The sequence below is a fragment of the Amblyomma mixtum genome, chromosome 9 (assembly GCF_055824585.1).
Source record: "Amblyomma mixtum isolate Tamu chromosome 9, ASM5582458v1, whole genome shotgun sequence".
Taxonomy (NCBI): Eukaryota; Metazoa; Arthropoda; class Arachnida; order Ixodida; family Ixodidae; genus Amblyomma; species Amblyomma mixtum.
In genome coordinates, this window is record NC_143020.1 from 97654380 (window position 1) to 97680090 (window position 25711).

Consider the following 25711-nt stretch of genomic DNA (forward strand, 5'->3'; position numbering starts at 1 on the left):
ACCCCTCAGTCATTGCTGGTGGAGGGAGGGAAATGCCCTTAAACTATCTGCCACGGTTGAAAGGAGGAGGCTTCACAGAGACGCCGACACCACCGACGCCGGACTGTCTTTGCCTACATGTTTGTCCTAATGCTATCGCATTAACCTTTATTTTGCACATTGGTGCGCGTGATATCATCCTATACCGACACGCGGCAATCTGTAGGAGTCTTAGAACAAATACCACGAAATCTATGTTCTCGTAGATGGCAGAGAGTCAGATAGAGTGGCGAGCTTGGGAAGTTTTCTGGAGAACTCTGGGCGCTGCTGGTGGAAGAGTATATGAATAGAATAATGGAAGAAACTGTTCTCCAGGAGCAGATACAGCTCGGCTGGATTGGATTCGATTTGGGGTTCTCACTTTTATAACATGTGGGCATTACGGATTCTTACGTAAGTGTCCTAGCCTTGTGGTCCTACCAGTCTCACGCCACCCATAATGGTAGTCGTACATTCGATTGCATTGGATTTCTGGTGGTACATACGGATTCTTCCGTGTTTGCGTTAACCTAGCCGGCAAGAAGCCTTGAGGTTGTACCAATCTCGTGCGCCCCAAGAAAACCTATCTCCACAGTTAAAAAGGAAGATGAAAGGGATGATAGTGGTGACGTTAGTAATGATAAGCCACATTAACGCAGCAGCAATTCCAGCCACCTCAAAATGAAGTGGGAATATAAGCAAATAAACGTTCACATGCATATGAACGACGTGAAGAAGCGGTCAAATGCGCAGACCACGCGTTATCAGCATCTCGATGTAGCATACTGGCTCGTACCAGCTGGTCGAGATTCTTCGAAAACCACTCTGTTGGTCGTTGACATGACCCGCTAAAGTTCACGCATGCGCGGTCATTTTAATGTCTTCGGTGGCTCAGTGGTTTGCTTCCATAAGAACGAAGTTAAGCTTTCAGCGTTTCAAGGATAGCACTGTGCGATGGTATTGTACGTTACGGAACCCGAGGTGGTGGAAGTAATTCCGCAGCCCTCCCCTAAGGCACCTCTTCCTCTTGAATCTTCACTCCACCTTACTCCCTTCGCTCACGGCGCGGTTGAGGTATCCTCCGAGAAGTGAGGCATTTACTACGTCTTTCATGTCCTGAAAACCAATTCATAATTAGTTATTAAAAGTAATTTTTGTATTGAACCGGCGACTAGCCTTTGTAGCTATCGGTCCAAACAGTGTTTGTGTATATTGCCTGTTCTCGCAATAAAGTTTCTATTAAAAAAAAAAACCCTTCTTGCCTGTTCTTTGAGGTTTATTGGCTTGACTTTGCTTAATGAGACAAAAGGAGCAAAAAATAACGCTTGCCAAGTTTCGGAGATTACCATCATCTAAATTTAGAGTAGATTTTTGGAGGCTTTTAAAACGCTTGTCTCTAATAAGCTTGGACCCCTGCATAAAAATCGTACTAGCAATCGAGGCAGTCTCGCTCCATATTATTAAGGACGTACGGCCATTATCAAGTGTTCAGAGCCCACAGCTGTTTGAATCGAAGCTGTGTAGTGGGTCTCAAGTCGCCGCTCTTGGAGTCTTAACCGCCGAAAAGAGGAGGACCAGAGTTTCTTTTACCTCCGAGATATTTGGCATACTTAAGGATGCATAACGAGCAGCTCCGCGTGACCCACCCATGATGCCATGGCACACAAAACTACGGACAACAGCAAATTGTAGTTCAGCTTGCTTTTTGTGCCAAAGAAAGGCATTTTGGTTTGAGAGGAGTAGAAATGGTATATTCGTCCACGGATAGATTTTTTATCGTTCTACTATCTTAGCGCCAGGAATTCCGCAACAAGGGTTTTTTTCTTTCTCCAATTCCCGGTGCAAATACATGTTCCAGTCAAAACAAACTGGACAGAACATCAAGGTGAACATAACGCAGTTGTGTATGCTACAAACAAGAGAGGATGCTGCGATACCTCCCGTAAAAAAAAATAAATTGTGGCGCTCGGTAGTTATCTACCCGACGCAGCAGCGGCCTATCGACCACATGGGGTCGCCCGGCTTGCAACCAAAGGCTTCGGCGAACTGCGGCAGGCTCGCCACCCCAAGAAGGCAGGACGCGTACGCCGTCACAAAGTCCAACGTGTTGGTGCCGTCCCGGGGGGCATTGCGCGACGTGCAGAGGGACAGGCAGGAGCGTTTGAAGAACGCAGCGTTCGAGGAGCTGACGCGGGCTTTGTTCCTGGTGACGATATAGCGGTCATACTCGTGCTTGGCATCGCGCGCCAGGCGAATCGCTTCCACGATACTGAAAGCATGGTCGAACTGGTCGTCCCTGAGGGGCTCGTGGTAATTGGCTGAGACCCGGGCGTAGCACTGCTGCATGGAGGAGTAGTTTTTCAGCGTGCCTTCACTCCAGTGGGACTCTGAGACGGTTGTAGTCTCGTTGTTGACCACCGCCATCCGCGCCGTCGTAGTCGTCGCAGAGTTGAAGGTCTTTCGGTCCAGGAGGGACAGTACCTTGCTGGCCAGGTGCACTACTACTACGGCGATGTTAATGAATTGATCATCCTTTACGTGTCGGTAGTACAGCGGAGGAACGGCGATGGAGGCTGGAACGTATATCGTCAAGGACTCGGGGTCCGCGACCATATCCGAGCCCATCAGGATCCTCCGGTCGTTGTAGCTGCTATTGTTTATTGTAGCCAAGAAAAGGCAGTTCTCGACGTCACGCGCGCGCAGCGCCACTATATTCGAAACGAAGCCGCTGATCTCCACGTGTTTATTGCTGTGGCACTGGACAGCCTGTTCCGTCAAGCCGGCGCCGTAGAAGCGAGACACGCGGATCTTGCTGAGCTTTTCAACCGTGGCTTTACGGTCGCTTTCGCTCATCCAGGACCGCCTTCGCACGAGGATGTTCATACGCGCCGCAATGAAATCGATGTAGGTGTCGAAGCCCACTTCGACCGCTCTGTTTATGGAGAGGAAGCTGCTCATAAGGCGAAGCCAGATGTCATCGTAGGCCTCGGCGGTTGCCAGATGGCACACGTCCTTGATGGCATCGGACGTGAGGTTCTCAGAGAGCTCGTAATCGTATTTCAAGACTTGTCCCGCAAGAAGAGTGAGGATGTAGACGGGCCTCGCTGCTGAACGGGTGTCCACTAGAACGGCCTTTAAGTCTTCGCAAATTGCGTCCGATTGCGTGATCGTAATAGTGACCGTTTCCGGTAAGGACAGGTCCTTTTGAAGGACTTTTCTCCAGAGCCCCGCTGGGAAGCTCTCACAGCTGATATCATCCAGCCTTTTTTCGGAGGTGGTGTCTTGGGTTGTCCTTTTGGCTCTCGTGATATCTAAGTTAAGGACCTCCTCGATAACGGCGTCGCTAGCTTGATCTTCGCCAATGACCTTGATGGCGTGGCGCAAGTAGTTGGCGAGGTGTTCGTGGTACATTGGCCGGACCAAATCGTGGAATGGTGGTTGCCTTCTGATTTGCAGCGTCCTGTTCGTTTCGCTGAGTGTCGCGTCGATGCATACAAGCGTGTGGAAACGGCTCACTAGGGACAGGTGAAGGATGTTGTGAAACAACTGCTCCCAGCTGGTTTCGGCGAGCCACTTTGACACGGGCAGGTTGAGAGCCTGGACGAAAGGACACAAGTGATACATACGTTAACTCTTCAGCTCGTTATGTTTGGTTTGGTTTATGGAGTTTAACGTCCCAAAGCGACTCAGGTTATGAGAGACGCCATAGTGAAAGGCTCCGGAACATTCGACCACCTGAGGTTCGTTAACACGCACTGACATTACAGAGTACACAGGCCTCAAGAATTTCGCCTCCAGGAAACATGTGCGAAATCTTGTCCGTGGTATAAAAACGCAATTAACATATAGCGAGTTTGCGTCAGTATTCCTTAAATTAACGCCTTAAATTCAGTAAAGGTGTTGGCCACCTCGAAAGAAGTTTGGTGAAGCCCGCAAGAAAAGCGAGGAAATTGAACATTTTTTTAGGAAGGGAGAAAGTTCGATTGTTTTTTTGCAAAGAAGGCGTAAGCTATATTCTCCTCTTCGCAACGTGCGAAAATCCTCCTGTGTACATATATCATGCTTAAAGGAAAACCTAAGACCAGTTCATCAAGTTTTTGTTGTCAGTGAAATATAAGTGGTGTGGTTTTCACGACTGCGCAATTTTCATGATATTCAAGATAAAATCCAACCTGACTAGTCACCCCAGTGCACTTGTAGAAATGACTGGCAGCGGCGATTCCTAGCAGCCTTCGCTTTTTGTTCTTCCCTCGCTTAAGCTTATAAAGGCTTGAATTTCTCAGCAGGAAGCTTTCTTGTCATTTGAAAGTTATAATGCATCAATACATAGGGAGAGCCTTCACTACCCTTACAAAAATGGTCCATAGACTGTCTTTAGACTTCTTACAGACTGTATTGCCTTCCTATAGGTATGTCTTTTTGTCTATTCATAGTCTATTTATTATCCATGACTGAAGTCTATGGCCATAAATCCATAGATTGTTTATAGACTGTCTATAAGATTTATATTGCCTATAGACTACTCTATAGGGTTTGTCTATAGAAAGCCTATAGACTTTAAAAATATAAGTCTATGGACGGTCTATAGACTGTCTAAAGAAATTTTTGTACGGGCATGCTACGAGCAGAAAAGGTATAGACTGAGACCGACTGCATCGAACTAACTTGACTGCGGATGGTTAGTCAGCAAGAATACTAATAGTGGCTGATGTCCGCTGGCCGTTAGTGTCTTAAAGAGTAATGCTTCCTAGTTGCTGTACTGACGGTTGTGGCAACTGAACCATTTCCTACTGACCGACTCTACTAGCATTTTTTGCCTTTCAGCATGAATTGAAAGAATAGAGAGAGATCTATGAAGACGATGATACTCTTCGCTTAAAGCTTAGCGCTCATAGAGGAGTGGAGCGCTCACTTTGAACAGCTCTTGCACAGAGGCTGCGATGTCTGTTTGCTGTTGCGTAAACGAGAGGCAAGACCGGTAGAAGAAAGAGGCGCTTTGTAGGAGCTCGTGGTGGTCCCCCTTGGTGTAGTTTTTGGTGAGCGCCTGGTGCCACACATCCGTCATGTTGCGGGCCACATCGATCATGAATGAGGACGGGTTCTTGGTGTCCCGCATCCAACGGACGCACACGTGTCGGTAGAAGTCGCGGCAGGGGCCCACGTTATGGTCCACGTAGCTGTCAGTGAGACGCACGACCTGTGCAATTAGGGAAGGGTTCGTTAGGACTGAAAACTGGACTAGTTCGTTCGTATCAATCCATTGAGGTTTAAACAGAGCCGAGAAAACGAAGAAACAGGCAACACACTTGGTTGTGTGTTCATTAAGATAGCGGTTTCATTTAGTAAGCGAAACTGGATCTGACGATGCTTGAACGAACTTGATCTGACGAAGGAACGATATACTGTGTTATGGAGTGCAGTGACATTGCATAAGGACTGTTTCTGTGTCCTCGTTTATGTATCGGCCTTCTCCCGATCTGTGCACTGATTATTGACTTCTATATGTCCCAGTTTCCTTGGTGCTGTTCGATCCGTAACGAATAGTGCATTGCTGTACGTTATTACAACGGCCGATTTATCATGTCCAAAATTCTAGGACAAACATATTGAACATTGTGAAACTGTAAGGTAATCTAGCAGAACTTTTTGCTGGCCTAGTTGGTCCATTCTGACATTGGTGAAAACAGCGCGAAAGAAGAAGCCTCTTTCCTGTCACTTCCTCGTTTCGCCTTCGGGCTTCTTCTTTCGCGCTGTTTTCACCAATGTCAGACTGTAAGGTACTGTGATAGAAATACTGCCTCCCATTCTTCGATGTGTAGAAAATTTTTTTTAGAAAGTTTTCCATAGCTCGCATCGAGCACTTAAGACTATAATATAAAAACAATGGGAAACGCTTTTGACGGTAGCAAAAGCATTAATAAGAAAAAAATGTAAGCCTGCCGACGGGAGATCTCCGGATATATTCATCGTTATAGTGATATCTCTCAATATCAGAAAAAAATTGAATTCATAAACTCTTTCCCGGCGAAAAATGCCTTCGCCCAGAATTGTTGGGTATGGAATGACGTTCGTAGCGATATCTGTATACGATGTTCTCTCTGGTGTACACATCATAGCAGCATGTACACACCGAAAACTCTCGTGTTCACTGTACTGTCCGAAGACGACACCCCCTGGATAGGTATATATGTCATAAGGGACATGCGCCGTGTGTGGTCATGCTGTCAAGGTATGCATGAAAGTTGGTGCAGTTGTGATTTCATTTTTCTGGAAGGACAGAACTGGAGCCAGACCAGGCACACTGCAGCCCATTGGAAGTATAAGCTAAAAGGCCCTTGAAACGCCTTTAGAAAAGCTGTTTTAGGTCACTTGTACAGTCTTGTAGCATCGCTTGTTTCGTGGCTGGTTTGCTGCGTCTTGGCTCCGTAATGAGGCTTTGACCTATATTGTATCTGGCCTAGGGGATGTGGTCAAAGCTCTCTCGGCGGCTATTTACAAAAGGCGATGACGTCACCTCCTGGCACTCTTCGCCGACGCAGGGAAGGTCTACAAGAACGCCCTTGCGCCGCAGGACGGTCAAGGACGTCAAGATGGCGGCGATGCTCCCGAGGACGAAGAAAAAGCCCATCGCTACTATGGGCGGCGAGAGGAAGTCCGCACCACCTGCACGAGCAGAAATTTCAATTTCTGCAGCATGCGATAATGAATGTCTTCGAATAAATTTAGGGCACCAGCGGTTGTTTAATGACGACTGAAACCTTATTGCACTAATAAGAGTATCGTATTTAGGCTCTACCCTGATGCGTCCACCGCAGCTTGGATCTACCCCAATACCTTATATTCCTTGCAGCTATTCTCTACATAAGTGAAATGCAGAAAAGTTTTAACGGAATGAAAGGGCACAGTTATTGTCTTACTTCTTGGTGGACACCTCAACCGCGCCATGAGGGAAGGGAGAACGAAAGAGTGAAAGAAGAAAGAGGTGCCGTAGTGGAAGGCTCCAGAATAATTTAGACCACATAGGGATTTTTAACGTGCACTGCCACTGAACAGCACATGGGTGCCTTTTTCACATCGCCTCTATCGAAACGCGGTCGCCACAGCCGGGATTGAACCCGGGTTCTCCGGCTCAGTATCCTGGTGCCCTAAGCACTGAGCCACGGTGGCGGGAGCATAAGATTCGCATACACTGTGCGATGTCAAAGCACGTTAAAAGACCCAAGTCATCGAACTTATGCGGAGCCCTTTTCTACAGCGCCTGTTAGCGCAGAAATTGCCCATACTCGGTTATCGCAGTCGCGAATCTTAATTGGTTCGACATTTATACATGTGAGTGATATAAATCTGGTCTTTTATAGTGCAAGCATGATAGAGAATCGCTTCAAATCCTGTGATACTCGTAAGTGCCTTCAACACACATTGCCATGAGCAATGTATTCTCTCTATATGAATAGCTGCGGAGACCATTGTACGCTGGGGCAGATGAGGAAGGCCTCCGTCTGCAGCCTATCTACAGATAAGCTTGCCAAGGCTTAGAAGCAGGACTACTACGCGAGAGGCAAGACTACTTATTTGGTACTCACTTTGAACATGTATATTCAGAGGAGATGCACCAGAAGTTAAGATGGAGGCATACACTCAAGTCTGTTAAACTTGCGAATCGATCGTACAAACAATATCATGACCTTCATGCCGATAATCTGTACAGTCCCTTTAAAATTTTTAACGCAGGCACTCTAATAATTCCGAAAACAGAGAAAAGGTACTCGTTGGCAGAGCATTATCAAAACAAAAGAGGAAGTCATCCGAAGGATGAAAAGTACGGCTACTCCGTTGGAGTTCACTGAAGCGGTTTAGATCCCATCACCTTAGGGGCAAGCTTAATGGCGTTCGTTAAAGGTTCACTGAGGTCAGCTTCATCCAGATATTTTGCACCTTAAAAATAAATTTTTTTTGCTCTTTACGACCGCGTTGACGTTTATACACCAGGAAAAGACACAGTTATCGAAAAAAAAAATGTAACTATTAAGTTTACCGCCAGCTGTCTCATACTCGTGGCGTCCTTACTAAAGAGGACAGGTTACCACAGTTCTTAAGTGGATGACGATGTACAGTGGAATCCGGGATCCGTGCCCATAAGTCGATGGGGACGCAGGAATTTTGCGAAATTTGCCGATGATGGCGACACCTCTATTCCGTTTTTTCTACTTTTCTAGCTTCTAAAAACTCCGTTTTCAAAGATGGTGGTGTCATCATGATCAGAACGCGGCATTATATCAGTACAGACAACTCCTATTTGTCCTCAGCATCCATTTAATCTGCTAATGATGATGATTTATATTTAAAGCGCAAGGCCAGCTTTTCCAGAAAGCGCTGTGGCTAACCTGTGGTCAAGTGATCCATAGTTCTAAACATTTCACACCAGAGTAGGCAAGGAAAGCTCGTGTCTTAAAAACTCGTGGGTGCCTAGTGGTAGCACAGGCGATCGAACCTAGAACCTCCCGATCACCAGGTGCTGCATTTATGGCCTTCCTTAAGCTGAATGGCAGAAATGGGTCTCGAGGTGTACTGAATAACGAAGCCAGCAAACGCTTTGAAGTAAATTAAACGCACGCAGGGATATAGAAAAAAAGACAAGGCTTTATTTAATGGCAAATGAATGCATGCGCTTGGAATGAGATGTATTGGATGGAGTAACCTCGTTTGTTTGTGCCACAACAATACAGGTATGCGGAATGATACTCACTCAGGTTAGCTGTGTGGGGAACCGGGTGCACCGGCGCTGGTTCCTCCGGCTTTACCGGTGCTGAAGCAAGAAGAGTACACAGCATGAATGAGAGAAAGAGTAAATAAGACAGACAGACAGACAGACAGACAGACAGACAGACAGACAGACAGACAGACAGACAGACAGACAGACAGACAGACAGACAGACAGACAGACAGACAGACAGACAGACAGACAGACAGACAGACAGACAGACAGACAGACAGACAGACAGACAGACAGACAGACAGACAGACAGACAGACAGACAGACAGACAGACAGACAGACAGACAGACAGACAGACAGACAGACAGACAGACAGACAGACAGACAGACAGACAGACAGACAGACAGACAGACAGACAGACAGACAGACAGACAGACAGACAGACAGACAGACAGACAGACAGACAGACAGACAGACAGACAGACAGACAGACAGACAGACAGACAGACAGACAGACAGACAGACAGACAGACAGACAGACAGACAGACAGACAGACAGACAGACAGACAGACAGACAGACAGACAGACAGACAGACAGACAGACAGACAGACAGACAGACAGACAGACAGACAGACAGACAGACAGACAGACAGACAGACAGACAGACAGACAGACAGACAGACAGACAGACAGACAGACAGACAGACAGACAGACAGACAGACAGACAGACAGACAGACAGACAGACAGACAGACAGACAGACAGACAGACAGACAGACAGACAGACAGACAGACAGACAGACAGACAGACAGACAGACAGACAGACAGACAGACAGACAGACAGACAGACAGACAGACAGACAGACAGACAGACAGACAGACAGACAGACAGACAGACAGACAGACAGACAGACAGACAGACAGACAGACAGACAGACAGACAGACAGACAGACAGACAGACAGACAGACAGACAGACAGACAGACAGACAGACAGACAGACAGACAGACAGACAGACAGACAGACAGACAGACAGACAGACAGACAGACAGACAGACAGACAGACAGACAGACAGACAGACAGACAGACAGACAGACAGACAGACAGACAGACAGACAGACAGACAGACAGAACAAGTGCTCGAAGTGAATGTTATTGCACATGAGGGGTTCGCTGGAGTAACGAATTGGGCTAACCAGTGATGGTGCAATACATCCACGCCACAGGATGCTAATCGAGTAGAAGGGGGACATTGCACCAGTGGAGTAGATCTCGATTTAACACGATAGCGTTAAAAGCCCGTCCACCATAAAATCCGATGTCGGCGTTGTCGATGTTGCGAGCGAAAAATACGAGCATGGATCTGGCATGTGGTCCCCAGAGAGCAACCTAAGAGGCAGGCGGGCCACCTTGGTCACATGACCCTGCGGCGTCAACACTACCCGTCCACCGGATAGTGAGCGAACTGCCCACCATGACAGGTGGAAGCTAATTTAATGATTGGTCTCCCGGGAAGAGCAACTTGGGCCGCACAAGGCCCACCGCTGGGAGCACCTGCCATCGCAGGGCAGTGGCGCATCGCTTAACCGCTGCACCACTGCGCCAGGAGGGGCATAGGATTCCCAGGGTTCTGCGAATATGAAGTAGGGAATAGCCTTCTGCGTATATGGGAGTTGACCCACCAGATTATCGCGTCATAAAGTGATTATGACCTTTCTTTATGAGAACGAAAAAATCGAAATAGAGAGTAGTGTTAAAAAAATTCAGGGGGCACTTTGGCTCTCTAAAGTGCTGCAAGGCGAAAGCGTTTCCTGGCCACTGTTTTGTTTACTTTTTAATGTTTCATATTGTTCTTATTTACTTTTTGCTCCTTTCCTCAATTTTATTGTTTTTATTTTTATTTACGCATCTTATTTTCATTTTTGTTTATTTTCTTATTTTTATTTTCCTTTTCTTGACTTCACTCCTTTTATTTTATTTATGAAGCCCATGCATTCACTAGATGCGCCTTTATTCATGCTGGAACCTTGAGCCTTTTAAGCAGTGACACCGAAAGGCGGACGAATCTGCCGACACGGCTGCCGACGCGTCTGTCGACAGGGCTGCCGACGCGTCTGTCGACACTCCTGCCGACGCGTCTGTCGACATTCCTGCCGACGCGTCTGTCGACACGGCTGCCGACGCGTCTGTCGACACTCCTGCCGACGCGTCTGTAGACACGACTGCCGACGCATCTGTAGACACGACTGCCGACGCGTCTGCTAACGACAGTATGAGGCATTAAAGCCTTTCGCCTTAATATGAGGCATTAAAGGCTTCCGCCTTAAAATACTTGGAGTTATCTTCACACAGAATATGCTTTGGGATGCGCATATCGAATCTGTTTCAGGGAAGCTATCGCGTGTTGTTGGTATGACGGCGCGACACAGAGCTATATTACATTTCAATATAAAGCTTCTTGTTTACAATACTCTCTTTTTTTCTTCTTTGTATTATTGTGTGTTGGTATAGGGTATTACGACACGTACAAATCTTGAAAGAATACATATACTGCAAAAAAAAAAAATTGTTCGAGCACTTTTTAATGTGCCGCATAATTCCCATACTTGAGAGCTATTTTCGAAAGCGAACATAATACGGTTGTTTAATCTTTATAACTATAAGTCTGGCGTTCAAACAGGAGGTGAAAGAAAATTTAAAGTTTTTCAGGAATTATTGGATCTCGATAAAATCACACATTCCTACACCACCCGTTACACAGAAACGTGGAAGGTGGTCACTGGGCGGGCAAATTATTCTATGCAAAGTGTCATACACACTGCCAACCCTTTTAAATTCATTCCACAAATCAGGTGTAGATTTACATACTACTTCTGTGTGAACCCTACGCAATCTTTTCATTAACAGTCCTTGCTTAAAATAACAAAAGTGTTATCTTGCCTTTTTTATGTTTACCCCTTGTGACTATCAAGTGTACGTGCATTAATTTTGTATGTTATGCTTTCTTCAAGTTTCTTTTTTTGTTGTTGTTACATCGCTGCCTACATTGTAGGGAGGCTGCGGGCTTCAGTCAAGTCGCTTGGATGTCAAGCGGCTTTTATCCGCAGTCTCCCCCATCACTGATGGAAATAAAGAAGGTATTATTATTATTGTTATTATTATAATACTGCACTAACTAATGGACTTCAACACGATTGCGTTAAAGGGCCCATTCGTCATAAAACCTGGGTCAGCGTTGTCGGCGTTGAGAGGGAAAAATTACGAACATTTTTGTGGCAGGTGGTCCCCAGAGAACAACCTTAAAACACTTATACATTTATAACATGCTGATATGGTGACGCCTGAACGCTCACATTGGTAATAACAAAACAGTGTCATGGCGGGAAGCGCTGAAAAACCCACACAGCCTGATCAGTATCTGTGTCTCACAAGTACAAACACCCTTACTAATACGGGACAAATGTTTGTATGCGTTTGTACATGGAGCTATGTCTCCAATATGGTGACGCACACGAGAAACGGTGTATGCTTAAGAAGCAATCCTTCAATGTTTTTGCATGTAGCGCTTAACTTGCATGTAATACTTAACAGATAGTGAAAAGTTGTTAAGAACTCATCTTAACAAGGGAACCCGTTACTTACGCTTTGGTAGGAGTACATTCTCGGGACCCTTCTTCTTTGAAGCTGCGGTTTAATCGAGAGCTTAGTGTTGTCCCTGTGAAATGCGACTTGGCAAACGCGGGGAAGCCAATCGTCCTCTAGACCAGAAAGCGAGTTCCGCAATGAACATATCCATAAAATGAGGTTGCATAGCGGGTTAACAAGTATGGCACTGTAGTCAAGTGACATCCAGACTCTAGATGCGTTCTCCACGGATGTTTGAGTCTGTAATAAAAGGTTACATCTCTATTCGCTTAAGCGGCAATGATATACTAATACTTGGACCTTTATTTGAATTGCATTTACATGAACTTCAGGAAGGGCTTCAGGAATAATATCCTCAATCATGGATGCTGTAGAAACCAGAGAGGAATAGGCACGAAACGGTTCTGACAATAACGGAATAAACTTGAATGAGGTTAACTGCAAATAGTGTGTCCACCCAGACATCAGTCGTTTCCGTAAGTGGAGCACTGTTTATAATTTGATAGAATTTCGACGAAAGCCTATGCCAAGTAAGTGTCATTCGAAGTTGCTTTTAGACTTGGAATTATTTTAAGGCGAAAGCCTTTAATGGCTCATACTGTCGTCCGTCCGTTAACAAAGCGTGTCAGACGCGTTTAACTCAGGAACTAAATAATACAGAAGAAAACCAATGGTTGCTTCGAATAGAGGAGCAAAAAATGAACCTAGAAGCCAAGTGTGGTGACTGTAGTGTAATTAGTTAATCAATTATAGGCAAAAATGTCGAAATTACGTCGAAATAGCACGGACGTCGATATAGCCACGGGAACGGTGCGACGTCACATCCACCGGAAGTCGTTACGGCATAGTGAAAATTGTCACAGAATGGTCGGAAAAACGTCGGATTTGTGTCAAATTACATGAAAAAATGTGTAATTAAGCGTAATTAACACTTAAGATCCCCGAAAGACGTATAATTTGGGTATCGATATAGCCACAGGAACGGTGTGACGTCACATGCACGGGAAGTCGTCACGGCGTAGTGTCCTCGGCTTCCGCCTTTCAACACTTTAGTTGCCAAAGTGTCCTCGCAATTTTTGCTGGAATCAATGTAACCATGCCATATTTGTTGTTTGGAAACTTGACTGTTTAAAGGCGTTTAATGTTTGAGAAAAAAAACTTGGCAGTAAATGCAGATATGCGAAAAAGCTCTTGATGTGTTAAAGAGAATGATGGTGCGAATGTCGTTTTGGTGAGATGTGTCATTATAGAAGATGGCTCGTGCTTTGAGCAGCGAAACGATAAGGGCTGCGAAACACTCACCAGAAGTTCCCGCCGCTGTCTCCTCCTTTACCGATATCTGCGGTTCTGAGGAAAACAGCACCAAGTGTCAAGTCAAAGCAAAAAGGACATTTACTTGCTCCATGGCATCATTCATCTAAATCAACGGTGCTAGAAAATGTCATTGTGACGTTTACATAGATTTTTTGCACACGCAGTGCAGGTGAGAAAAAAACAACCTTGCATAAGTGCCATTACCGGAAATTTAAAACGTAGTTTTTGAGGGTAAAAGAAAAAAACACTATTAACGTATGTTTTTAGAAGGCATAGTACAGAAGAAACAATTTTAAGCATTCGATGAGGGTGCAGATGGGACTTGCGCGGCTTAATAGAAGAGGGAGAACGAGGGGGGGGGGGGGGGGGGGGGCGAGGATTCTTGGAGTACTACGATGCCACTGCCGCTTTAAGTACTTGAAAGTGTGTGTGATACAGGGATCGCCCTTGGTTGGTTGGTTGGTTTGGGTTTAACGTCCCAAAGCGACTCAGGCTATGAGAGACGCCGTAGTGAAGCGCTCCGGAAATTTTGACCACCTGGGGTTCTTTAACGTGCACTGACATCGCACAGTACACGGGCCTCTAGAATTTCTCCTTCATCGAAATTCCACCGTCGCGGCCGGGATCGAACCCGCGTCTTTCGAGTCAGCAGCCCAGCACTATAACCACTGAGCCACCAATGATTTTCAACTAGAGAGGGGAATTTTTCCCCCTCCGGACAAAAGCCTGACTAAAGAACAAGAGGTTACGTGGCGTCGTCTACAGACGAGATCGATACGCACCCCATCACTCCTCGCGCACATTTATTCAGATCTTTACAACCCAAACTGCAAACACTGTGGCCAACGTGCTACCTACGATCAAATCCTGTGGGACTGCAAAATAGAGCCACCTCCGGGTGATCTAGTTACAGCTCCTTCTCTCGAGCGGTGGGAGAGCGTGCTGGCTAGCTCTGACCCCAGAACGCAAGTTTTGGCGGTGGAGTGGGCTGACAAAGTCGTCGAGGGCTATGTACTCTCGACCACTTAACGCGACCTCTTGCCAAGCTCTTTCCGGCGAATAAAATGTTTTACAATCACTGAGCCACCGCGGCGGCTTGTTGTAATGCTCAATTTAAGCATCGAATAAAAAAATGTCTCAAGCTTTCCGTCACTAGGGGTTCCTGGCTTGCAGAAAATAAAATATATATGATTTATCAGCTGGTACATAAAACGGAAAATTATGATTATCACATATTTAAAATAAGAAAATATAGGAGCTTATGCGTGAGAAAGAACGAGAAAACGACGCACAAATACCGAGGTGCATGCATAAAGTGAACAGAAGAAATAAATGAAAGATATTCATATTCTTATAGTCTGTGCGGACGTGGCGCACCGTGGATTGCAAGGTTCAACAGAATATATCTGATGCGGGTAGGTGCTCTTAGTGATGAAAGCTTGATCGTGCTCTTAGAAGCGAAATGATGATGCCACCAAAGGCTTACCTGAAGCTCCCGCCGCTGTCTCCTCCATTGCCGAGATCTGCGCCTCTGCGCAAGATCATAAATAAGGTCGCGAAATACCAAGTGAAAGCAAGGAGAAGCTTCATTTGAATTCGGCATAATTTTTTTTCATAAAAATACTCGACAAGAAAGACTTACCTGAGTTTCTTTTCTTTCGATTCCTCCTTGCCGACTTTGTCTCTGCAAGTGAAACGAACACAACCATGATGTAATTTGAACGAAAACATCTTCGACGGAAGTCCGTCTGGTTTGGTTCTTGAGATAGTTGAGAGAAAAAACTGACACCAACCAAGACTTTAATTTTGCCCAACGTTTCGGGACCAGCTCGGTCCCTTCCGTGGCGTGAGTTTGAGAGCAAATAGCAAAAAACTAGAATACCCCCGAGGAGTCATCTGGGGATATATTGATCGTTACGATGATATTTACTATACGCAAAAATAAATTGCTTTCATTAAGAACTTTCCGCTAAAGAAATGAGCTTGCCTAGAATTTTTGGGTATCCTTGGGTGCGAGCTCTCTCATCTAGGGAGTGGGGTTCGATACTGCTATCAGTCTTTAATATTTCACTCGCAGGAAGGACTAAAAAGCTTATCGTTATTTTACGGTCCTACTCTTTAACCAAAGTGGAGGTTCCAAAACGCTAACTAGTACAACTACACTTACCGGAAGCTTGCGATTCAGTTTCCGGGCCTAAAAAAAGTGTAAAAGAGTTTGTAACAATTAGATGCACTTATCTATGGCAGAAACAGAGCTGAAATTTCGGTGGCAAGCGAAGACACTAGAAAAAAAAAAACGAGTAGGGAACAAAAAGGACGCGGAAGACAATTTAATTCCATATTTTTTTTTCTCAGTCAAAATCTGTTGTGTATCTGTTTCTGGGTATGGAGATGTGTGTTCGGCTAGAAAAGACGTTTTGTGCTGAGAAAAGTGGGTAAAAAAATTTTCCGCCGTTATATTCACACCAGTGATGTCCGCACCGAAAGTAATTCCGTGATCACTGTGCTGAAGGCAATAGCTGTATGCCCATAGCCTCTGAGATCCGAGCAGAAACTGTGTCGATACACATCAGTTCGTAGTGGCTGATGAGCACACTTGCACTTCATTTTGTGACTTATATAGCTCGAAAAAGCTACGCTTTCAGTGAAAATAGCGTCCTTTCAATAAGCATGTAATAGCCTGTAATAGCCTGAGAAAGGCTGACAGTATCAATAAATGAAATAAATGAATGAAATGAAGCATGCGGCCATCTACGGTTTATGGTTTACGGGTGCTTCACGTCCCAAAACGACTCAGGCTGTGAGGGACGCCGTAGTGAAGGGCTCCGGAAATTTCGACCACCTGGGGTTCTTTAACGCGCACCGACATCGCCCAATACACGGACCTCTAGAATTTCGCCTCCATCGAAATTCTATGTATATATGGATGCAAGCCCAGTTTAGTTTGTTTTCGGGTCCCTTAAAGTTGTTTCCGTGTCCCGCAATTCTGTGTTGTTTTACAGAGTTAGCATGTATCATAACCCGGACAAAATCACAGCCACGATGACCAAGCATGGGAACAAAAAATTTATGCACGATCAGTGCGAATGATGCGGCAGATTATTGTTAGTATAGTGTTCCCCAGGACGAAAGAGCCACTGCCGCTGACGGGTTCGGAGTGTGCGAACTAGTGGCATGATCCAGTCCGTCAACCACCGTGTGGCACACCGTACACCCTCTCCATTCTTCCCTAACTGCCACCAGTCACCTTCCGCTCACTTTTCGTCTCCCTTCTCCCACTTCCCCCTCCGCCCCCACATCCTCTGAAAGTCGAAAGAGGCATTTGCTTTTTCCGCAGCGACTTCTGCCAAGCAATCCTCCAGACGGATGGACGGACGGCTAAGTTTTTCAACAGGAGGGGTTATAATGCTAACGCAACACAAAAACTGACGGAAAGTAACCGCGCTGCAGACAAAAATTACTTGGACACTAAAGATTGCTCGGAAAGGCTTACCTGAGATTTCCATCGTTGGTTCCTTTTTTTCCAAGCTTTTTAAACCTGAAAAAAAAGTGATCAGGTGGTCGTCACACACACTAGCGAAATTGTAAAGTCGTATAATTTGATGAGTTAAGTTCTCTACAGCGTCGTAGCGGTGAATCAGCTAACTTCGAAAGTAAGTTTCGAAAAATAAAACCGGGAATTTTATAAACTTCTAGATGGTTTTGCTTCAGCGAGCTCGAGGCCAGATTTGTTGAACATAACTTGTTTGCAAGCATTGCAGACTGCTATGCGTGTCAGTGATGTTTTTCGCCCCTCACTGCTTCGTAACCTGTACAACGCCTCAAAGCAAGGCCTGTTTATAGAAGGGATGGGTTAAAAAATTGGAGAGGACATTTAATCCGCCTTAAGGGTATGGTGCGATAGCTTTAAATAATTATTGCCCATATAAGCAGAATTGATCATTCTTTACATTCATAGACCTCTGGGAGTCCTCGCACCCCTCCTGGCGCAGTGGTGGGGCAGTTAAGCGATGCGCCACTGCTCTGCGATGGCAGGTGCCGTCACCGGGAGGGCCTTGCGCGACCCACGTCTCTTCCCGAGCAACCTCTCGCTGCCAATAATTAAATTAAATGACACCTGTCACGGTGGTCAGTTCGCTCACAAAAAGATGGGCAGGTTCTAATGACGCCACAAGGTCATGTGACCAAGTGGATCCGCCTAGATTGCTTCTCCGAAGATTTTCCCTCACACGCCGACAACGACAACGCCGGTTTTGTGCGGAACGGGAACCTTAACTCAAGCCGGGTGAAAAGTGCATGTATTAAAGCGCTATGTGAAGGACACGCAATGCTGAGAGTTAACGAGAAAGAGGGGCATATCGAAAAGAGGGGCAACTTGTGCGTCAGTGAAACGTCGATAAACCTGTATAAGGCTGAAAAAGCGTTTTTTGATCGCTGCTTATCTTCATGAAGCTGGATGTCTTCCTTGCGCATGCGCCGACAGTGACATATATGTACGTGTTTTTCTGCACATTAAATCAGTTGTGAGTGGCGCTCTGTCTCGTCTTTCTTCTCCTGTGTGTGTGTGTGCTTATGGTTTGGCGCCTTTGAATTTAATTAGGAGTTAACGAGAACAGCACTTACTCGACCTTCGCCTTGAGCGCTTGGACCCTGAGAAAGAAAAAGAAAAAAATTGTAGGGGACAATTAAGCTCCGCTCAACGGTTTACTGCGATGCCGTAATGGATTAATTCCAATATATGCAGAGGGTCATTCTTTGCTTTATATTCACAGATCCCTGGGAGTCCTCATATCCCACCTGGCGCAGTGGCGCAGCGGTTAACGATGCGCCACTTCTCTGCGATGGCAGGTGCTCCCACCGGTGGGGCTTGTATGACCAAGATTGCTCTTCCCGAGCGACCGATCATAAATATAACTGCCACCTGCCTCGGCGGCCAGTTTGTCCACTATCCGGTGGGCAGGTGGTGACGACGCTACAAGGTCACATGACCAAGGCAGTCTCCATGGTTTTGCTTCTCCGGGGGTTTTTCGCCCACAGCGCTGACGACGACGACAACGGCAAATTTTCTGCAGAATGGGTGCCCTTACGCTATCGCGTTGAAGAGTGCATGTATAAAAGCGCCATATAAAGTGGCTATATAAAATGTACTCTATGCTGGCAGCTGAGGCGAAGACCACTCACTCGAACTTCTCCTTGAGCCTCTGGAACCTGAGGAGGTAAAAGAAAAAGAAATGTAGGAGACACTTGAGCTCCGATGTAAGGGTACGACGCGATGGCGTAAATGGGTTAATGCCCATATGTGCAGAATCGGTTATTCTCGACTGTAGTCCTACTGGCGCAGTGGTGCAGCGGTTAAAGGGCAACTGCATCACTTTTTGAGAATTTTGCAACATTCAAGGATTCAAGTCTACATAGGCCGTAGGTGAAGCATGCCAAGGGTTTTTGCACTAGCATTTAAAATAACGACGTAATCGAAGATTGAAATTTGCGCTTCGCCTCAAAGCACCCGAGGAGTGCGGAGAAGTTCAGCGTGACGTCACCGAAGGCATGATTTCAAATTACGGCTGCCTTCAGCCACACTCCGCAGAGCCTCGTTGGATGCTGCCAAACAACGCTCGGCGGGCTTTGCGTTCTGTGACAATGATTTTTTTTTCTTAAAAGCTGGCGTTTATGCGTTGTAAATGTTCCGATACCTTCGATGACGTCATCATGCGCCCCCCCCCCCCCCCCCCCCACACTTGGCGGTGTGCGCTGCTGAGAAGCTTCAAGGCCATCGCGATTTTATTTCGTGATTACGTCACAATTTCAAATGCTAGTCCAAAACGAGTTCGCAAGCTTTACCTGCAAGTTTCACACATCCGACATATTTAAGCTCGTCGACTTCTAAAACTTAAGCAGTTGCCCTTTAAGCGATGCGCCACTGCCCTCCATTGGAGATGCTGCAAACGATGGAGCTTGTTCCGATCCAGGTCACTCTTCGTGCGCAAGCTCTCGTGACCAATCACTGATTGAGCTGCCACTTGACACTGTGGTTTTCCACAAAACCACCTAGGTGGCTTCTCTGGGCATTTTTCCGCTCACAGCGCCGACGACGACGCCGTATTTTGTGCATAACGTGGGCCTTAACGTTAAGAATGAAATAGTGTGTTACTAAGGCAAATTTATTTATTTATTCATTGAAGGTACCTACAGCGCCTTGAGAGGCATTATTGTAGGGGGGGGGGGGGGGTAAGTACATTAACAGCAAAATTCAATACAGCAAAATAGAACAAAACAGAAAAAAAGCTATAGAAAAATGTTAAGAACTTCCAATAAAGAACAGCATTCTGATTACACCCGAGACGCAGAACCAACACTGAGAACAGCCTAATCAGATTATTGCATTGTCAATTGCGACCAGGAAATTCTCACTCTCAAATACTTCATTAGGCAGCAGGTTCCAGTCACTTATTGTGTTGGAACATTGCTGACCTGATATTGTTGGTCTTGGTAATCTTTTGGGATATAAAAGCAGCAAAGCTGCGGCCGTCAAAAAAAGTGCAGCTAACTTCAGGTTCGCGTACAGAGGGTGATTTTTTTTAACCTTTACAGATTTTTCTTTTAAAAATCTGTGAGGGATACATCAGCATCTTCAGTTTGGATGGTAAAGCAAGGCGGACATAAGCTCTTATTTGAGCTCGATTAAACAGTAGGTAACTAATAAATTAACTAATGAAGATGATGCACAATGGCAGATACTTTTGTTCTGGCAGATAAATTATCTATTCTTTGCTCGAGTAAGATGTAGGCAGCTCTTCTTAATGATATCGTTGAACAAATCGGAGGTGCATGAAAATGGCTTCAGTGTCAGTGCAAACCGGCGCAGTACATACCACATGACGGGTGCTGCACTACCTTGTTTTGTACTGCATTGCTTCGCAGAACAGACGACGCAACGCAAGGGGCTGTTAGCTTACTTATTTAAATGATTGATCTTGGAAAAAAATTTTCAGTTTTAAATATTCATGAGCGTCGGCACCGCATCTATGCACACGACGCACCAATTTGTGTGAGTGCCATGGCCTGAATACAGCAAATGTGAACGGAATAACAAACTAAACTGAAACGAATGAGAACAGAGTAACAAGCTAAACTGAATCAGTTTCTTGCACTGTGGAACTAACGAATGGACTCAAAGGAAGTTTCGATAGTAAACAGCAGAGATGGTCAGAAATAACGTATACCCAGTGTTTTATTTCATTTAATTGTATTCCATTCTTTTTACCCGCTCTGAATAGCTGACCCGGACTATAAGGGGGCGTTGCAGAACTGATTCACCGACAAAAAACTAATATGAATGCAATTTCAACGTCATACTTATTATATCTTGGTTCTATAGTGGCGCTCGGAGCATCCGGCAGAGTGCATGCATGCACACTTCTCCTAGCCACTATAAATGCACTGAAAAGCCGCTGCTGTGATGGAGTATTATAGTGAGAAGGGGTAGAAGCCTATTGATCTTGAAACAAATGATTATATCATAACAAAATTCATTGAGTTAAAAAAACATATATGTAAACATTTATTGCCCTAATAATGTTCGAAATGTACGACAGTTTCATTTGCTCTTAACGTTGTTTTCCCATTTACCACTGCTTCTGTTGCCCCTGGTTGCTTTTTTTTTTTCACATGTTCGTGTTTCGCTTTTTTTTTCTATTTTTGTGTTTGATGTTACTTTAACTCCGTTTTGTATCAATTTCGTGTTCTTTTCGTGTATTTGCCATGTACCGCGTTCGTTGTACCGTTATTGTGGTTTTTCCCTTCTGCATATTCCTTTTTGGATATGTCCCCCTCACGCAATGCTTTTCCGGGCCTGTGAGGTATAAATAAATAAATAAATAAATAAATAAATAAATAAATAAATAAATAAATAAATAAATAAATAAATAAATAAATAAATAAATAAATAAATAAATAAATAAATAAATAAATAAATAAATAAATAAATAAATAAATAAATAAATAAATAAATAAATAAATAAATGAAATCGGCATGTATTTAGTGAGAAATGGATGTCATAAGCGCAGAGTTCATTATTTTTTAGCGTTTTTTTTCACAATCGAAACGAGCCTTTTACACCTAGCGTAGACCTGCGCGCATGTAAACGTGCCCTATAATTAATGGGACATTTATTAATTGACAAGCGGAAGTATTTAACAGACATTAGAATTCAAGCGTACAGAATATTCACTTTGAAGGAGACGCAGGTCTGGGTCCGTTAAATGCTATGTCGTGAAGAGAACGGGGCCCCTCAAAAAAGAAAATAAAGAAGATGCAAAACTAAATCTAGCTGCTCAGAGCTTTTGAAGTTTTTAAATGGCTAACTTCTATTTTAATCTCTATACGAAGCCACAAGTGAACAATACTGGGAAGCTTTGTATAACAGAGACAGTGAGAATGGTGAGAATGATGTAGACTCATTATGTGCCATTACGCAAATAAACACATCGGGAGTACTTACTAGTGCTGCTCCTACTCTCTTGTGAAGTCCTTGATTCTGAAACAGACGTAGGAAGAAAGCATTAAAGCATTAAAGAAGAAGACCAATAGAAATACAAGCAGAAAGAGATAGCACAGATCATGGCGTGCCCCTTCGTACCTTCTTTTCCCGATCCTGAAATGAACAAAAAGAATAGTTGTCGAGAAGAAATCTGCATTTAGTTTCCTGACGACGTAAGTTCGTCTCGGAAGGGTAGGCGTATAACGGTGTATTGTTTTGGTGTATTGTGTAAAAGAAAGCAGGTCTAACACGCCAGAATATCCACATGCAATTAATTTTCTCCAACGATCCAGTAATAAATGAATTGACCAAATGTTTAGGGGAATCCCCCAAGGTGGAGTAGATTTGTAATAAGGGAGTAATTACTCATTGACGTCCACCCGAGCGCAGCCATACGGCTACAAAGGAAAGCTATACAGCTTTCTCAGAAACTTCGTAGTTAAAGAAAAATTCGTCCTGGTGCGGGGTTCGAACCCGGGACCACCGCTTCACCGGAGCAGTCGCTATACCAATTGAGCTAACCAGGACGGCGAGCTTATGGTAGGGCGAGAGCGAATTGATCAATAACTCGAAGTGGGAACAGTGTTGAACAAATGTTTAGGGGAATCCCCCAAGGTGGAGTAGATTCGTAATAAGGGAGTAATTACTCATTGACGTCCACCCGAGCGCAGCCATACGGCTACAAAGGAAAGCTATACAGCTTTCTCAGAAACTTCGTAGTTAAAGAAAAATTCGTCCTGGTCCAGGGTTCGAACCCGGAACCACCGCTTCACCGGAGCAGTCGCTCTACCAATTTTTCTTTAACTACGAAGTTTCTGAGAAAGCTGTATAGCTTTCCTTTGTAGCCGTATGGCTGCGCTCGGGTGGACGTCAATGAGTAATTACTCCCTTATAATAAATGAATTCCGTTAAACTAAAAGCATCTCCTCGTATTAACAGGGAAGCGCGAAGAAACGTTTACCGAACTTCATGATCAGTGCAACTCAGCAGAAGGGAAAACAATCTTAAAAGTTTGATACAGAGTGCATTTGTTTTTTGTTGCGTAATCGTCTCCCAACACGACGAAAGGCTACATTTTTTTTTAGACTGAAAAGGCAATAGTCTTTCTTTTTTATGTCTCGCTGTAGAGCTATTTATTGCCTTTTCAGTCTCAAATAATGCACCATCTAGCCCAAACTGACGTTCTTTTTAAAAAAGCTACATGCATGCCGAAGCCTAGCGGTCGCCTCATCAGAATGTTTCGAAATCTTTTCACAATCGCAGGTATTTGTGAACGCTGTTTTCATAAGGGACATTAAGGAGAAAAAAAAAGAGACCTCGAAACAAATCCATGCCCGTGATTGGCCACATCAGACCATAAAACTGTTTCAAAATGTTTGAAACAACATAAGAAACGTTCATTGAATCATGTCGTGGGTTTCGCAGTGGTTTGTACAAAAATGTCTTCCCCAGTGTTTCATTCCAGTTATTCATGAAACCCTGATTTCGGTCCGAAAGTAAAAAAAAAATCAAAACAAAGAGGCAGCAAATATTGGGGCATGCCTCTCCATACCTTCTTTCTCTGGTCTTTCGGTAGGCTCCTCGCCTGAAATGAACAAATTTTATTGTGGATGAGAAGACGTGCTCTATTCTCATAAAGGTCGCATGCACGGACAGTTATGCAAATTAAGAGGAAAAGACAATTAATCTCGAACAACGGAACGGAGAAAAGCGAAGGTCAGTTAACTTAGCGCAGGTAAATTATCGGATTTCAAGCTGGACTTATCAGCGTTTGCTTCAAGTCATTGCAAAGCAAGTGTCTGCGTTCGTAGTACGGATTCTCTTGAAAAGCAAAGCGTTCTACTGACTGCTGTTTAGCTGGTCACGAGATTTTGAACGCCTATTGAGGTTATTGTGTCAGCGATATAAAGGAATGGAACGAAAAAAAGCGTTCTGTCGCTTTCACAATTCGAAGAAAACTTTATCTGTAAGAATAAGCCTATGCCTGGTCAAAGGTGTTCTTGCACCCCCGCTATATAAATGCTCGGTTCTGTTATCTTGAGGTTTGCTCTGCTGGCTAGGTGGTCGCTTTGTGCCATCTTCTCTGCAGGTGGGACACCGTGCCGTATTATAATGACTACTGGTGACTTGAGTGTGTGTACGTAGTGTTCATGCTGTGTGAAGTTGTGAAGAAGCCGCCGCGGTGGCTCAGTGGTTATGGCGCTCGGCTGCTGAGCCGAAAGACGCGGGTTAGATCCCGGCCGCGGCGGTTGAATTTCTTTGGAGGAGAAATTCTTGAGGCCCGTGTACTGTGCGGTGTCAGTGCACGTTAAAGAACCCCAGGTGGTCGAAATTTCCGGAGCCCTCCACTACGGCGTCTCTCATAGCCTTAGTCGCTTTGGGACGTTAAACCCCATAAACCAAACTAAACCAAACCGAAGTTGTGAAGTGGGGGGAATGGCAATCAACAAAGAAAACTTACCTGCCATTTCATCAGCCTGCTTCTCAGTCGCTTGACGATGATGAAAGAGGAGAAAAAATAAGCATGCAGGGTTTTTGTAATTTCTGCAATCCCCACCAGGAATTTCTACCGTGATCCTTGTCTAGCATGTATTATTCGTGGGGACCAGTTTGACTTGGAATGTTCAAAACAAATAATTTGCCTGAAAGAAAAAATAAACACAAAACAGCGATAGAAGTGAACATACCGTGAGCAGATTACCATTTATACAGCCGAGTCAGTTTTACTTTGACACTCGTTGCCGTTGTCGTGACAGCTTCAGACACAGACATGTCTGGAAACGGCAGAACTAGTTGACAGTTGTTAAGCTTTTATTAAATTTTTTTACGTTACGTGAAGCTCTTGCCTGTCATTTAAAGCAGGTATGAAGGATGTCAGAAATTTCTCACCGGTAACTGCAGGGTCTTGCTTGGAAGTCATGGCTTCCTCCTCAGGTTCTGTGAAGAAACGATACTGTGTCAGATCGCAAATTTATTACATTGCTCTATTTGTATCTGAATAAGAATAAATCGAATGTAATGAGGTATTTTAGGCACACAGTTCTGCCTCTATGTCCTTTGTGAGAGACGAAAAATATATAGTAATTCTGCTTTTATTAAAGTTTGGCATATGCTCACAAAAGCGTGGTACTTCATAGTGCAGACCATGGATAACTAGAACTGTATTCATTTCTAGAATACATTCAGAAATGAATTCATGTAATAAAAGCCTCATGTTGTTTAAAATGCGCCGAACTTTCAGTACAAGAGCGCATTTGCAATTCGTCTGCACTCAAGAGCAGCCGCGGTGGCCGGAGGTCGAACCTACGCCCTAAAATGTAAGAAGTTTGGCAGGCAATGCAGCAATGATTTATAACTTCCGTTCGACGTCCGAAGTAATAATTTGATTGATCTCTCGCACAATTAGTAGGAAAAGAGGAATGATTAAAAAAGATTCTCTTGGCCCAATTCACGCTTTTATAATCAATAAAACAGT

General features: G+C 44.7%; 1 protein-coding gene across 1 annotated transcript; it reads right to left on the reverse strand.

Annotated features, from left to right (window-relative positions):
* Window positions 1-1995: 1995 nt before the first annotated feature.
* LOC149330267 (uncharacterized) lies at window positions 1996-20573 on the reverse strand. Its single transcript, XM_089559399.1, has 10 exons — window positions 20569-20573; window positions 18878-18904; window positions 18320-18346; window positions 15339-15380; window positions 15183-15227; window positions 13685-13729; window positions 8820-8824; window positions 6533-6681; window positions 4931-5215; window positions 1996-3615 (listed from the first exon to the last, which is right to left on the reverse strand). The coding sequence occupies exons 1-10, from the start codon at window positions 20571-20573 to the stop codon at window positions 1996-1998; spliced, it is 2250 nt and encodes a 749-aa protein (XP_089415525.1).
* Between the last annotated feature and the right edge of the window lie 5138 nt (window positions 20574-25711).

Coding starts and splice junctions, on each gene's coding strand:
- LOC149330267 (XM_089559399.1), bottom strand. Junction 15,381..18,319: donor GCGCTCAAGGCGAAGGTCGA/GTAAGTGCTGTT, acceptor TTTCACTTGCAG/AGACAAAGTCGGCAAGGAGG. Junction 15,228..15,338: donor TCGAAAGAAAAGAAACTCAG/GTAAGTCTTTCT, acceptor GATCTTGCGCAG/AGGCGCAGATCTCGGCAATG.